The sequence below is a fragment of the Ostrea edulis genome, chromosome 7 (assembly GCF_947568905.1).
Source record: "Ostrea edulis chromosome 7, xbOstEdul1.1, whole genome shotgun sequence".
Classification (NCBI taxonomy): domain Eukaryota; kingdom Metazoa; phylum Mollusca; class Bivalvia; order Ostreida; family Ostreidae; genus Ostrea; species Ostrea edulis.
In genome coordinates, this window is record NC_079170.1 from 36,982,933 (window position 1) to 36,999,020 (window position 16,088).

Consider the following 16,088-nt stretch of genomic DNA (forward strand, 5'->3'; position numbering starts at 1 on the left):
TGACTGAAAACGTAGGGAAAGAGTTTGAACTGTTTGGACAGGCACTGTAAGTACATGTATATGTATTTGTATTCATGAGCTACAAAGTTCCGCAAAGTCAGACAGACTTTATCCACAGATGTAGCTACTGGTGGACTTAAGTTCAACTATTTTTTTTTATCTATCTGTGAAATTAATTTTGAATAAACATTGACTTCAATGAGATGCATAACTATCTACATATAACAGGTACTTATTCAGGTTACTAGCTGTTTGAAATGTAATCGACCTTTCAGATAACTTTATCTTCTGTTCTAGCATCTTTTTCATACTGCAAGTAAGGATTTGAATTATCGAATCGTTGATTAAATAGCGTGTGATACTTGCCGTGGTTATCTTAAACAAAATGGCACGACCTCGTCTTTGTCTCCTCGTGTCGCTCATCAGCTCCGTTTTCATAGGTAAGCCTTAAAAAATTGAAGAGAAATCTAATCGAAAAAAGAGACCGAATTAAAAATGTAATTTACAAATTTACATATCATTTCCGTAATTGTATAGCAATGTAAAAAGGTCTTAAAGAAATCTATTTTTCTCAACGTCACTTTTAGGGGGCTCATTGAGTGACCGGTCAAATGGACACCGCACTCTTCCTAGACACCGGATTCCTCTACTGTTTTTTTAACAGGGGTCCGTGTTTGCCCTAGTTTTGTTTTTGTCTTTATGGGATTTATGAGATTGATCAATGTTCGTTACCTTCACTTTCTTGTAAGAAAATGCTTTAAAAATTTGTTAGGCAGAAAACGTGTAAGTATGTTTATTTACATTTTATAGTATATTTGTCCGTGATAACACTGCGAAATAGACATTGTTTTTAATGTCTCTCATGGATCGCATACCTTTAATTTGCACGAATATGAGCGTGGTGAAAAAAAGATAGGTCACGTGTTAAAATAACCTAATCGAGAATTGTTTTGGTTTTGCTAAAAAGAAAGGTTGTCATCAATTCATAATTTTCTTAGGGTATAAACGTACTAATATGAGACGGAAATACCAAGATGTTTTACTATAGATTGAAATATTAAATAAATTTTGTCAAATGGTGTGCACGTGTAGAAACGTATCATTTAGGGCGCCGGCCGATGTTTGCATACACGTAAAACTTATCTATGAATGGAAATCCCGACAATACGATTTTTGTTGATATTCAGGCTAAAAGGGATAAGCATATGAGTCATGATGTACATATGAATAATAACTATCTGAGTTTAGGGGTTCATAATTCAAATACCTTGAGTTTAGCACGTGCTGACTTGATGCTTAACGCATTCTGTATGAAAAAACATTTGACCAAGATTTTCGCGCTCGTAATTTAATTTAATTTTGTTTGATTTAAGGTAATTCCACCCTTTTAAAATTATAGGTTCAATGTTTTATTTGATTGGTGATTCTTCAAATAATATATCTTAGTAACAAATAAAAGTGATAAAATAAGTATGTTACGGTATTGATAAAATCTTTATCAATTAGCATAATAAACCTGTTATCAGCGTCAGAAAATTGCAGTTTTCATTAAACATCATTATCAAAATTTTACAAAAAACAGGTTGTAACGATATGATAGTATTCATAACAATTTCATGAAACTGTTTCTTTAAATATTATGCAAATTTTCTGTGAAAAATAAAGGAAATATGTTGCATAATGGACTTGATGCATAAATTAATGACAACAAAGTTATTGCCCTTGGATTCAATATTTTGAAACATAGTATTGGTTATCTATATATAACGTAGACTTTTGAAATATTGTATGGTTAACAAGATTTTTTTTTTACAATAACCATTGAAACAGACTCCAACAAAATTTACGTTCCTGTCATGCATAAATCTTATTTTATCATTGACTTTTTAAAATCCTATGACGTCACAGGTGGATGGAAACACATTTTAAACGCTAATTTGGCCGGTATTTCAGCTGTTATTTCCGCGACAAACTTATAAGATATGTACCCCGTAGTTTTGAAATGCCGTGAAGGTCCGCAGAGAGCTTTTTCCGAACTCCACAGAGATATTTGACTCACTCTAATAGGGTTACACTTTAGTGATAAAATGTCTGGTAAATTCAAGTGGTCCGATTATGTATGAAAATTTATTCAGACCTCAGTAAGATCAGTGGTCCCAACCGAAATCACTTTTAAGCTTTTCATTGTGTAAATGTGGGCAAATAAGTAAATATCTGCAAAGTATTTGACGTGGTAAAATCCCAAGTGATTTTAGTAGATACAGTGAAAGTTGCCAAGTCATTTTAAACGGAATGTCAAATTCTTTTTTCCTTATGAGGTATTTCAGCCCACATGCGATGCGTTTTTGTGCACTAAGAGATGTCAACATATGTAAGTAAAGTGCCTCAAATTTTGTCATATGCACAGAGCTCGGGCCGTTGATAATGAGGTTCCCTTATCATGTCAACGTTTTAAAGGTCATATCTAAAAGACCGGTGACTTTCACTTTTGTGGGGCACTTAGCAAAGGAACAGTCACTGCATTTCTTAAATGTATCAATTTTACACGGTAATCAAACTTTGACCTTTCTTGTTGCGAAGCGAACATTCTAAACATGAGACAATTGTTGTCAAAATAATATCATTACTCCTAACATTTAGTAGTATTTCGACGTAATTTTGAATGAAATATTGAAAGACAAAACAAGCAAAAATCAATCTCACAATTCCTATAAAACATAAAATTAGGAAGCAGTGCAAACACAGGTGGAACCAGATGCCTAAGAGAATTAAGTATCCCCTGTTAATCGCTCACACTCACCGTGATCCCTACATATAAATGATGATGAAAGTCAAGCAAATGCAGCTAAAACAAATATAAAAAGAAGAAAAGAAATACATTTCCAAACGAAATAAATATAAAGGATAGAGGTTTCATTGGGATTAGAGAATCTCCAAAACAGACAATATAACTTTTAAATCTTAGGATTGGACAGTATGCTGATTTATAGTTAGATTCGTAGATTTATCCCAATAGTTTATAAGAATTTCCTGTCAGATCTTAAGCAAACAAAATAAGTGGACACACCTTGGAAATTTATAGCTGAAAACTATCTAGAATGTGTTTTTCTTTCTTTCGTTATTTCTGAAAATATGAGAGGATTTAAAAGCATGGATGGATCGCTTTGATTTCCAGAGTCCTTAATCGTATAGTTATCATTGAAAAGTGCTTTGCTAATTGTTGATAGATAATGCGCATACTAGATAAAATATAATACTATTTCGGCGGTGTGATATTAAACACATGTTACCGGTCAGATATATACAGTTAAAATCCGCCATTCTCCACTGAACTGATTTAGTTGTTGAATCATTTATCTGAGGCGCATGTAAACACAGCTACGACCGCCAATAATAACTATACCAGGAAATATTTTGTATATATATTGCTTAATCTTTGTTTTGAGAAACGACGCTACCGCTTGAGGTGTGAGTCGTCACCGCTTTAGTTGTGAGAAGTCATCATTTTAGGTGTGAGACATCACCACTTTAGTTGTGAGAAGTTATCATTTTAGGTGTGAGACGTCACCGCTTTAGGTGTGAGAAGTCATCACTTTAGGTGAAATACAACACATTTACCTATATATGACACTCAGTGACCTAGCAGGTATAGCTCTTTATTGTTTCAACGCCTACCTTGACACGGGGTCTCTATTTGTAAGATGAAAATGAAGAAGTGAATATGACGAGTTCGCTAAACGAGATGAAAACATTCGAATTTTCTGCTTTTTTCTTTGCAGGTGTTGCTAATGCCAGGTACTGCTACTCCAGATACAGCAATGGCAGATACAACTACACCTGTACCTATTCTAGCTACTCCTACTACATGTATGTCTTTGCATATAATTTTATTGTATACCGTAAATCTGGATATATTTTGACTGCCATTTAATGTTTAGCAATTGTGCGCATCTACCCAATTCGTAAAAATATATTTCTTAAAAACAAATCTATATCAAAATTAAAAGTTTGACTGCATGTATCTTTACCACCTGCGCAAGTGTCATTCTCAGTAGGAGAACACAGGTGTAAGTATACCGGTTTATAGAATCCGATTAAAAGGCTCATATAGGATTTGAATGTCAATTAATTAGTGACGAGTGGAATTCCTGGTGGAATGGTCCAGAAAGTTTTATTTGTATACAACTGGATTTGTCTTATTTATTAATTTATCTTACATGTCTATCTCAATGCATATGATTGTTGAATTTATTAAAGTAAAGAAAATAATGATTGAAATATCTAGTGGTTTTAATATTCAGCATGGATGTTGATGAACAAAAAAAGTAGAACCCAAAAACAAAATTTTAACATTTTCTACCAAATCCTCAAAAATATATTGACGCATCAAATTCCAGATTTATGGCATATATCGAATTAATATCTGGTTATCTATTGACACTTTAATATTATTTGACTCTCTCTCTCTCTCTCTCTCTCTCTCTCTTTCTCTCTCTCTCTCTCTCTCTCTCTCTCTCTCTCTCTCTATCTATCTCTTTTAATTGTTTTACAGACCTGTTGGCTCCATAGTTGGCGCTGTGATTGGCTGTTTGGTTGGCCTCGCAACGCTGATTGGACTGTTGGTATTTTTTTGCTGTATCCGACCACGCCGCCTAGCAGCCAGGGGTAAACTACTCCAAACGACAACAGGCCCTGCTGCAACAGTGATTTCTACATCAACCGCAGGTTTGTATTTTCAATACAATCTCAGATTAATCTACAGAGACCCAGTAAATTCACTTTATGAATTATAAGGCAACAAATCAAGCATTCTCTTATTAATGTCCTTGAATATTTTGCATACGATAGATTTACGGTAAGACTTTAACAATATCACTCAGAGTTTTGATTTGTTATTAAGTCCAAAGAACGACATGTCAAGGACTAGAAGCGAGAAATCAGATAATTTGTTCCTTTGCTAAATTGGCGCGGGGGATTTTTTTTTGTACAGTGAATGCTTAATGAGTTTCGATCTGTTACAGAGATATGGTTGTGTGTATGACCTTTAAACCCCTGCCATTCCTTACCTCCGTTACGTTTTCTTTATCCTCAACTCCCTTTCCCTTTCTCTATCCTCTAACTCTTTCCTCCTTTCCCCCATTTGCCCATCGTTCCCCTGTACGTTATCAAGATTACGGAAACATCAACACACTGTTAATTTCTATCTTGATCCAATCATTTGACCCATACTTTCTGAATTCAAATACAGGTTGAAAATAGCGATTGGTGAGTATTTCATAGCATACAGTGGAAATATAAAAATTTGCTATAAAAGATTGAAGATAACAAAGAGGGATATATCTCATGAAAGATGAAAATAGTGAACAGTGATCAATCTCATAACTCATATAAGCAATACAGAATAGAGAGGTGGGCAAATACGGACCACTGGATATACCAGAGGTGGGATCAGGTGCCTAGGAGTAGTTATCATTCCCTGCCAACTGATCACATCCACTGTGAGCACGATAAGATAGGTCGTAGGTTGAATTAAATTAATTTCTATAAAGAATACAAAATGAAGAGTAGGGCAAACTAAGACCCCTGGACAATCAAGAGGTAGGATCATGTACCTAGGAGGAGTAAGCATCTCCTATTATCCAGTTACATCAGCAGTGAGTCCTATATCTTTATCTGGTAAACGGGGTTATGCGTAGTCAGAATCAGTGGGTAAGGAGCTGTGTAATTAACAAGTGTATGATGCACATCAGATAGCAAGTGACAGGTTGGATCAATACAAATGGCATATTAAATCATTAAAATTACCACAGAATATGCAAAATTCATACTTGGTAAATTCATGAATGACGGTTTAAATAAGTGTTGGATTCCTGACCCATTTAACGAAAATCCTGGTACGCAAGTTTGGTTTTTACAGCGTAATGAATTACAACCTGACCTAAACAATATCAGACTTTTTGTAAGCCCATATAGTTTCATGATAAAATGAAATATCTGACGTATGTTAATTTTAAACACTACTGTAAAAAGTCAAATATATTTTGAGATTGCGATTTTTGAAGGTTGATGTTACCATTACAGGGCGATACATGCCATAAACGCGAGGAGTTTGTCAGAAATCAGCACTGCTTTCTTTGGTGGAGGTTATGTAGTAATAAACGAATTTATTATTTGGATTTTGAAACTAGCGTATGTCTATTTTCTTTTGCCATAACCTTTTTTCTGGACGTCATATTACATTCAAAATTGATAGACATAATTAGACAATAAATGAATTTAATTATTTAAAACTTATACCGTATCAATTATGATGCATCAGTTGCGCATTTCAAGAAAATAATGTCTCTTCGGTGATGTTGAAGCCGAAATTTTCGAAATCCGAAATAACAATAAACTTGCAAGAACTAAAAGGACAAACAGAGTGCCAAATACTGGAATCAAATTCGTCTAAGAATAAAAGCTATGCAAGAGTGAATAAATAAATAAATAAATAAATAAATATTATAGGGTTATTGAACTTATATTGGTGAATATTGGCACGAGTTGGCTGTCAAAATGCACGAGCTTGCGAGTGCATTTTGACAGCCAAAGAGTGTCAATATTCACCTATATAAGTTCAATAACCCTTTTATTATATAGCTAAAGTGTTTAGTTGTTAAATTATATCCCTTTTCACTCAAACTACTCCAAAATAGACGAGAATTCATCAATATTAACATCTAAGGTGAAGGTGTGCAATATCGGCATGCATTTCTTAACTGTTCAATATTTAATCCGTCATTAATGCATGAAGCAAACTGATTTTGTGAATGGGGACATTATAATTTATGTACAGTAAAACATTTGCTTAAGTAAATATCAAATACCGGCTCTGTCAGATTCGGAGGACCGCCGTCTGCCATTTTGGCTTGTTTACGTCGTTACGGTAACGTCAATATTGAACGCTCATACTCGGAATGTTTCGGGCGCATACAATTTACGCAATGCAAAGTTAGCGTTCAATAAATTCTCAGGATATTGAACGCTAACTTTCTCTGGATTTTACGCAGATTTTATAATAGACTATTTATTAGCTATATAATAAATAAATAAATAAATAAATATATATATATATATATATATATATATATATATATATATATATATATATCTGGTGCATCAAAATTGGTACCGTATAACTTTTACATACATACATACATATATATATATATATAAAGTCAAAAAATAAAATCCAATACTCAAACTTTTATCTATAGCGCTTTCGCCCTGCGGGCTCGTCAGTAGATTTTTAAACAATGTAAACAAGTTCCATTATGACGTCATCCTCGTGACGTTATGTGGGCAACGTCAAACATAATACAGTCATGATTGTGACGTCAGAACATTATACAATGTTAATGTTAGGCACTTTTAAAAATACAGACATATTTAAAATAGTTCAGTCTATAAGTTTTAAGCGCCTCTGAATATTCCTGTCATTAAAGGAGACATTCTATGTAAAATGTACATGTTAAATAACATGAAGTAAAAATATTAACAGTTTAGTTTCGGCTTAAACAGTTTTATGAAATAGTTTTCCTTGGCTCTGCGTAATTGTTCATTTTCCTCTTTTACTTTGTAAAATGGAAAAATATAAAATCTGCCTCCCCCGCACGAATCAAAATGTCCGCTACACGGTGTGTTTCTTATTGTAGGATCTCTGATCTGTTGTTTATGTACACGAACACGGTCAGCCAATTTGGTTCCTGTTTGACCTATATAGTTTTCTCCACATGTAGGGCACGTCATACAATAAAGTAGATTTTTAGATTTACACGTCATAGTTGAATTTACATTGAAGTTCATTCCGTTTTTGAAAGTTATGGAGTGGCCGGTTTGTATAAATTGCCAAGTACCGCATCGTGGATCCTCGCATTTGAAGACTGCTGGTTTTTCGGGGTTTGATGTAAATTTGGCTTTAGTGAGAATTTTTTTCAAATTTGGTGGTTGACGTCTGCTGTGGAGTATATCCGTGGGCTGAATGAGGTCATTTAATGTTTCTGATTGGAGAAAACTATATAGGTCAAACAGGAACCAAATTGGCTGACCGTGTTCGTGTACATAAACAACAGATCAGAGATCCTACAATAAGAAACACACCGTGTAGCGGACATTTTGATTCGTGCGGGGGAGGCAGATTTTATATTTTTCCATTTTACAAAGTAAAAGAGGAAAATGAACAATTACGCAGAGCCAAGGAAAACTATTTCATAAAACTGTTTAAGCCGAAACTAAACTGTTAATATTTTTACTTCATGTTATTTAACATGTACATTTTACATAGAATGTCTCCTTTAATGTACAGGAATATTCAGAGGCGCTTAAAACTTATAGACTGAACTATTTTAAATATGTCTGTATTTTTAAAAGTGCCTAACATTAACATTGTATAATGTTCTGACGTCACAGTCATGACTGTATTATGTTTGACGTTGCCCACATAACGTCACGAGGATGACGTCATAATGGAACTTGTTTACATTGTTTAAAAATCTACTGACGAGCCCGCAGGGCGAAAGCGCTATAGATAAAAGTTTGAGTATTGGATTTTATTTTTTGACTTTATTCTACCCCGATACCAAGAAAAAATAATTTATTGAATATATATATATATATATATATATATATATAGAATATAAATCAAAACTGAAAAATGAGTTCACGGCGCACGGTAACAGTTTGTTATTTACAAAATTGCATCAGATAATGTTAATTATCAAATCTCTCAAAATAGCAATAAAACAATAACATTTATCAATTTTTGTATAGAAATGATACATCATTTTTGACAAGCAAAGTTTTGACGTAATATGTCAAGGCGTTAGATGGGAAATGATTAAAGAAGACAGACAGTTTGCTTTCATGAAAGCAAAAACATGACGTCACGGGAAATCACGTAGCAGCGAATGACCATAACATTTTGTGTTGTACTCCGGAAATCTCCAGTGCAAACTGCTTAAATGCTGGAAGAAGTGGATAATATCTCCAAAAATGAGACTTGCTTTAGTGTATAAATGGCATAGCGGATTTTCTTGTGGTATACTGTTTATTGGATGGCGAATGTCTTGGTAGGAATTTTTGGAAAACTTGTCAAAAAATAAGTAACGCGGTGGAAAATGATAGCGGCGTCACTGTGGCAAAAATCCCAGATATTTTTTATGTTAGTTCCGGCACCGTCTTTACAATTCTTTCTGAACATTTGGAAATGAGAAGAGTTGCAGCCCGCTAGATAATTAAAACATAAAGCTAGAAGGCGCCACATACTGTGTGTGAAATGTAGAGGAGACTACTTTGAGAAACTGTAAAACACAATGCTGTGATGTTATGTTTTTGACGTAAAGATGCTCCATGGCGAAAGAACATACTGTTTTTAAAATCAAATATCACTGATACTAAATGATCAAATAAAATGAAACGTTCGAGGTCAATAAAATGAAGGATTTCAAATTCAATAACTTGTTGAATTTCATTTCTATATATATATATATATATATATATATATATATATATATATATATATATATATATATATCAGAGAGACATTGTCTACGTATTGTTGAATGACCCTCCTAATATGTCAATTTACAAAGAATACACATGTGAAAGGATTTCAATTGAGTTAATTTTCTATATGTCTTTCTATTTTTTCTCGCGATCGACATTTTTAAGATTTGGAATATTGTGTCTTTATATCCTTTGGTATTTCAGCATCAACTGCGCAGATGGGTGGTGGTTACGTCAACACAGCTTCCTACCCTCCCGGAACTCAGGCTACCTACCCATAACACTCTTATCCTCCACAACAACAAGTGCCCTCTACCGGATATCAACCGCCTCCATCCTACAAATAAGCAGAATGAAAAGCAATTAGTTTTTATATTATCATGAACTTGCGTTCAAATCGAAAAACATTTCAGGCTTACTTAATAAAGCGTAACATGATGTGTATTCATTCATGTAAGAATATATTTCCAATGGTCAAATAAAATTAAATGATTTGTCTTTTGTCAGTACTTTTCTTGCTAAAACTGTCTCATGTCGTTTTGTTTTAAGATTTTGAATAGCAAAATCATATAAATGTCATGTTTTTAAAAATGATATGAGGGTCCAGTGGTCCAGGTATGTTAATGTAAAATAAGAAATGATCCATTCTATGTATTTAGATAATGTTTAGAAACTGATGTTTTGTTTAATCGTTTTCGATATTGTCTCCCCTGATATGAGTGTAATTTCCTACATTCTCTGTGGTGGTAGAATACAAAGGATTATGTTTTCCGAATATATGAAATCGATATTTTGTGTTTATGAGATTAACATTAAAATAATTGTTGTATTTCTCCCATACAGTGTTTGAAAATCATCTTATTAATCTGTGATGCATGTATCTAACGCTTAAGCACAATTTACCATGATTTAGTAACAGGTTGATTGATATATCTATAGTATTGATACACAGAAATGTTCACTTCTTGATAATAGATTTTTCAAATAAACTCTTACATAGCGAATCATTTGTCAGAGCGTGTTTTGAAAATGAAGATTAGTGTTTTTAATACCCTATAAAATGTTTATTTCTTTACATCAATATTTGCTATAAATATTCACCTTTCAGAAAAAACACACACTGTCAGTGAAATGAATAGAAAAAAGAAAATATTAACTGCTAGTTGTTACTTACGTGTACTTTGTGCTTTGGACATATGTGGGTACTTATTGCATCACAATGAATCATAGTCATTTCTAACCTCATAAAGCGTAAAAGAAATTTGTTTACGGGTTTCTGATACAGTTTTCACTCCTGTTTATGCAAGAACGATCTAGGTAACCAGCATTCAGGGAGAAGGACATTGTTTTCTCATATTACCACTAGTGTGAGATCGACTTTACCGATTTGAAACAGCCATGTGAGATTTTTCTGTCTCACACTGCTGCGACGTCATTTGATTGTGACGTCATCTATTTTCTGATTTACATTACATGGTGACGATTTACGTTACACGGTGAAGTGAAATATTTTGCTTTGTTTTCTTTAAATTTTAATGTGGTATAGCTTTCTCGTGGACAACCTTGGGCTTTTAGTTTACTGTAAAATGTGAGAAAAATAATCCTTCATTATTAACTCGTATGGAATAGGGAGATGCCACCTCTGGAACAAGATTCACTTTCTAGGACGAGGCTTTGCCGAGTCCTAGACGGCGAATCTTGTCTACTCGGTGGAATTTCCTTATCCCACACTCGTACTTATGAAGGATTCTATTAATCACATCAGTTCGATGTATCTACATTCTACACTGTAATACGTCAACAGAACGGAACTACCGTTAGGACAAGGTAATCAAGGATTTTCATTTTAGCATTTCAATGCATTTATTCAGTTTTGCTAAGTTTCGGATTTTAAATTCCTTGAGTGATAAGTGAATCAATCTACACATCTTTCTAATTTCTTTTTCATGAAAAAAGTGGAGAAAAAAACAGTGATCAATTACATGCATCTTATAAAGTAATGTAAATTAAAAGTAGGACAAATCTCATAAGTCCTATAAAGAATACAACATTAAGAGGTTAGCAAACGAGGACCCCTGGATACACCAGAGTTGATTTCAGATACCATACCCTTGAGCGCCTCACTAGCTGCCAGCACTGCAAATTCTCTCCTGTGTAACGTGCTGTACTTTTGACATTTTTTCAGCTTTCTATGGATTTTGTTGGCGATTTTTGTTTTGATATTAATTCAGGGAATGGTTTGAAATTCCAATTGTTATTCGAATTAGTACAGCTTTTGTGATTTTCAAGGATTTATTTCAAACAATAACCATGTGCTACTCCAGTGATATAAATACTGTCATTGTGTGTTCGGTCAGGCATAACCTACACAAGAGGTGAGCTGATTTGTATGTGTGTCAAAGGAAATATACCTAATCATCTTAAACAAACACTCAAAACATTTGAATTGTACAAATACAGAGGTGGTCGTGGCAGAAAAGGAAAACGGCATAAAATCGCAGTTAAGATTAGTGCTCGGCGTCACTTTGCACTAATAAACAAGCAATCTAAACAAATAAATTTCAAAAACTTGATAAAAGTCACCAATCATTCAATCTAGGATTTCCTCGGAATTTTAAATCCATATGCTTGGTCAGTCATACCCAAATTAGATGACCTCCAGTGTGTTTGTGAATTAAATTCAGTTGATATCGCAGTTTCACTAGAAACATGGTTAAACCATGACTCCCTTGCTGACCCAATTTCACTGTAGGGATACCACGCCCATTGAGTAACTCTGGTACAGACAGGTAGGGAAGAGGTGTAGCCATTGACTTAAAGGACGCCATCCCATTTAAAATATGGAATGAATTAGAAAACAGTGACAATGAATCGAAGTGGATTACAATCCAGCCTCACCGCCTCCCCCGAAGTGTGTCAGTTCTAATTGTTGGAGCTATTTACCACCCACCAGATGGTAAAGACAGTGTTATGACAGTTCACATTTTCGAGTGCCTAAAAATACTACAGAAACATCCATAAGCTGGTATCTTCATAATGGGTGACTTTAACAAGCTCAAACACCAAACACTTCAAAGAAGTTTCAAATTCAAACAAATTGTGAGAATACCAACTCGATCCAAGAACATTCTAGACAACTTTATGACTAATCTGGCTAACTATTATGATGTTCCCTTTACTATCGGCTCCATGGGATCTTCAGATCACGAAGCGGTGATGGTTAAACCTTGTGCCTACGAGTTAGTGAAACCAAAAATATCAGTTGTAAAATCTAGATGTGCAGTATTTAACCAGAGGATGGAGGTTGTCATTAAGTTGAGGGCCGTTATATGACAAAACTTTTACCGCCTACCGCCATGTGAGCTGCAAACACAATTCTTCAACAATACTGCAACTGAAATTGTAGATTGTTGCATTCCTATTAAAACCAGATTGTGCGCTCTAGTGACAAAACCCCTGATTTCTATAAGCTTATCTCTAGGAGACAACAGGCAAGGTGCAGTGGCAATATCGAATTGTACCACAAAATCCGAAATCAAGTAAACAAAAAGTCCACAATCCTCAAATGCAACTTCTACCAGAAATCTGTTGACAATATGTGTGATTTTGACAATAAATAACGGTGGAAAACTGAAATGCTTCCTAGACCTAAACAAAAAGAATGACGGCTTACAACACCTTGCAGCAAACGATTACAGTGGTGACGTCCAGCTCTTGGAAGGCGTCATCAACCAAACGTTTGTGTCGGTATCAAAGGATCTAAAACCACTGTCTGAAACCCAACAACCACAAGCTCACCATCTACCAGATGATTTCATAATATCCTTGGAATCTGTTTGCAAAAAAACTAAGAAACATAAACCCTTAAAAACTACTGGACCTGGTAATCTACCAAACTGGATCCTAGAAGAACTGTCGGATATCATCGCTGCACCAATATGTGCCATCTTTAACAGTTTGCTGAGGGAGGGTAGTGTTCCACAGTGTTGGAAAAAGGCTGACATTGTCCCAGTTCCAAAAACTATTCCAGTAAACAATAAAAAAATGATTTGCGTCCAATGTTGTTAACACCCGTGTTAGCCAAACTCTTAGACAGTTATCCTGTACAACACCTGAGGAAAGTATGTCCAAGGATTGACACCAGTAAATTTGGTGCAATACAAGGGAATTCAACAACACATGCTCTCTTGGAAATCCTACAACCAATCTACAAGGAGTTAAATGACAGCAAATACTTTGCAAGACTACTAATTAATTTCAGCAAAGCGTTTGATCATATTCACCATAGAAAATTGCTGGAAAAATTACAAAATAGTAATGCTGATCCTGTAATGATTCAATGGTTTTAAAGTTTCCTAACAAATGGTGTGCAGCGAGTAAAGATTGGAAATGAAAAATCGGATTGGGCAAATGTCAACGAAGGAGTACCACAGGGAACCATCAGCGGACCAGAGCTATTTATCCATATGGTGGCGGATCTCCAAACGGATATACCAAATGTTAAATTTGTGGACAACACCACCATCATTGAAATTTTACGAAAAAGTGAAAATCCTGAGATGACATCCTCCATCAAATCAATCATGGAATGGTCTGCCGTAAACCAACTGGGCATAAATGCATCCAAAACCAAAGAAATCATCGTATCTTTTGGCAAAGACCCTGAAGTGGGAAATCTTTCTATGAATGGAACAGAAATATAACGAGTGTCTGAAAATAAATTACTTGGTGACATTATTAGTGAAGATCTCAAATGGGGTAAACATGTGCATTATTTAACTGAAAAAGGCATCGAAACGCTTATTTACCTACGTCAACTCAAATATTCAGGTTTATCTGAGAGTGACCTTATACAGGTTTACAAATCACTCATAAGACCAATTTATGTATATGCGTGCACGGTGTGGTCAACAGGACATACGACCTGCCAATGTAACCAAATAGAATCAATTCAAAAGAGGACTTTAAAGGTTGTACGACCATGTGACTCCTATAAAAATGCAATGGAAAATAACAATCTTGAATATCTTGCTACCAGAAGGAAAATATATGTCTAAAACTTTTCAGGGAAATAAAAAAATCCATCACACCGCCGTCCACGATCTTCTCCCGAAACCGCAGAAAAAGAAATATATACGAAACTCATCAAAATATGCCCTACCGAAATGTAGGACAAATTGCTATAAAAACAGCTTTGTCCCATGGTGTATTAGACAATTTTCTTAACCCTCTCTCTACCGTATCGGTCAATTTAAAAACCTCTAAAATGTGCCGGTAGAGAAAGGGTTAAACACGCTTTTTGACACTTTTTAAATGAAAATATTCACATGTATGTCTTAATTAAAACTACTTTTCATGACCCATATCATATATCAATTGGTTATCTGTAGTTAAATCAGTGTGCAATCTGAATACTCGATGGCAGATTAGAGCATCATAAAGACTATAGAGTTTACGACATGCTAACTTTGGACGAAATTGTTGAAACCCTTGTAACATTAACTTGTTTGTTAGTATCTCTCAATATTTAAGATTTGATAACAGACAGAAAATGTTCTTAAGGTAGCTCCATCCTCATGTGACGTATCAATATTAATAGTTAAAAGTGGAAACACTTTATAAATTTCCACTCAGTATAGTTTAATTCAATTAATAACCAAAGAAAATGTATATGTCACCACCTTTTTAAAGATGTCAGACATACAAAAACAGAAGTATACATCAACATCAGAAAATCACACATTTTCGTTAAACAGAATAATAAAACTAGATAAAAACTTGTTGAAATGACAAAATTTAAATATCAACAGTTTTAAAAAACTGCTAATTCATAAATGTGTATAGATTAATTTTGGATATTAGGGAAAGCCATAGACATCCAGTAGAGGAAATTCCAACATAGGAGTTATTGCCCTTGACAACATTTTTAAAATCATAAATAATTGATTATCTCTGGAAAATATAATTTTTTTCAGTATTATTAGTTTACCAGATATTTTATTATATCCAGTGAATAGCATTCCTTAGAAAGATATATTTCTATCATGTGCAAAGTTAAATTTATTTAGATTTTTGCAAAAACCTAAGACATCACATGAAGATCGATCAACCTTAAGTACCGAATCAGTTGAGAGCATAAACATCATATGAATGTGGCAAAGGGATATCGCTACAGTCTCGTTCAAAGTAAACATTTCTCAAATTTGATGGCAGTTATAACGATATAACAATTTAAGAACATATTGACTGTCATCAGCAAATATTAACGAGGTTGTCCACATTCCATTATACACCATATCATCAATTTAATATATGAGTAAGAAGTTGCTCCCAGCACTTATCAAGCACATAATATATATTTAGAATATCTATCAAAAACTTTGTATGGCAGGTTATAGCAGATCTCGAACTTTGTATGGCAGGTTATAGCAGATCTCGAACTTTGGCACCGTGTATGTACGGTGGAATTATCTCTGCAAATGAATTAATTTTAAAACGCATCAAACATTCAGATTTGAAGGTCACGTTACCTTCCTGCATATCAT

The 16,088-nt window shown here is 34.2% G+C and overlaps 1 protein-coding gene across 2 annotated transcripts; it reads left to right on the forward strand.

Annotated features, from left to right (window-relative positions):
* The first annotated feature begins 224 nt into the window (after window positions 1–224).
* Window positions 225–10,037, forward strand: LOC125655826 (uncharacterized). 2 transcript variants are annotated; one of them, XM_048886350.2, is made up of 4 exons: window positions 225–440; window positions 3,780–3,867; window positions 4,553–4,725; window positions 9,748–10,037. In XM_048886350.2, the coding sequence occupies exons 1-4, from the start codon at window positions 386–388 to the stop codon at window positions 9,822–9,824; spliced, it is 393 nt and encodes a 130-aa protein (XP_048742307.2). In that variant the 5' UTR covers window positions 225–385; the 3' UTR covers window positions 9,825–10,037. The 2 variants fall into 2 exon arrangements, with proteins under 2 accessions (XP_048742307.2, XP_056000194.1); XM_056144219.1 differs by lacking the exon at window positions 225–440 and adding an exon at window positions 3,416–3,646.
* Window positions 10,038–16,088: the final 6,051 nt, after the last annotated feature.

Bases quoted from the DNA above. Each gene is read 5' to 3' on its own strand.
- LOC125655826 (XM_048886350.2), top strand. From the start codon at position 386: ATGGCACGACCTCGTCTTTGTCTCCTCGTGTCGCTCATCAGCTCCGTT. The intron at 3,868-4,552 runs GTATGTCTTTGC...ATTGTTTTACAG, and splicing joins TCTAGCTACTCCTACTACAT to ACCTGTTGGCTCCATAGTTG. The intron at 4,726-9,747 runs GTTTGTATTTTC...TTGGTATTTCAG, and splicing joins GATTTCTACATCAACCGCAG to CATCAACTGCGCAGATGGGT.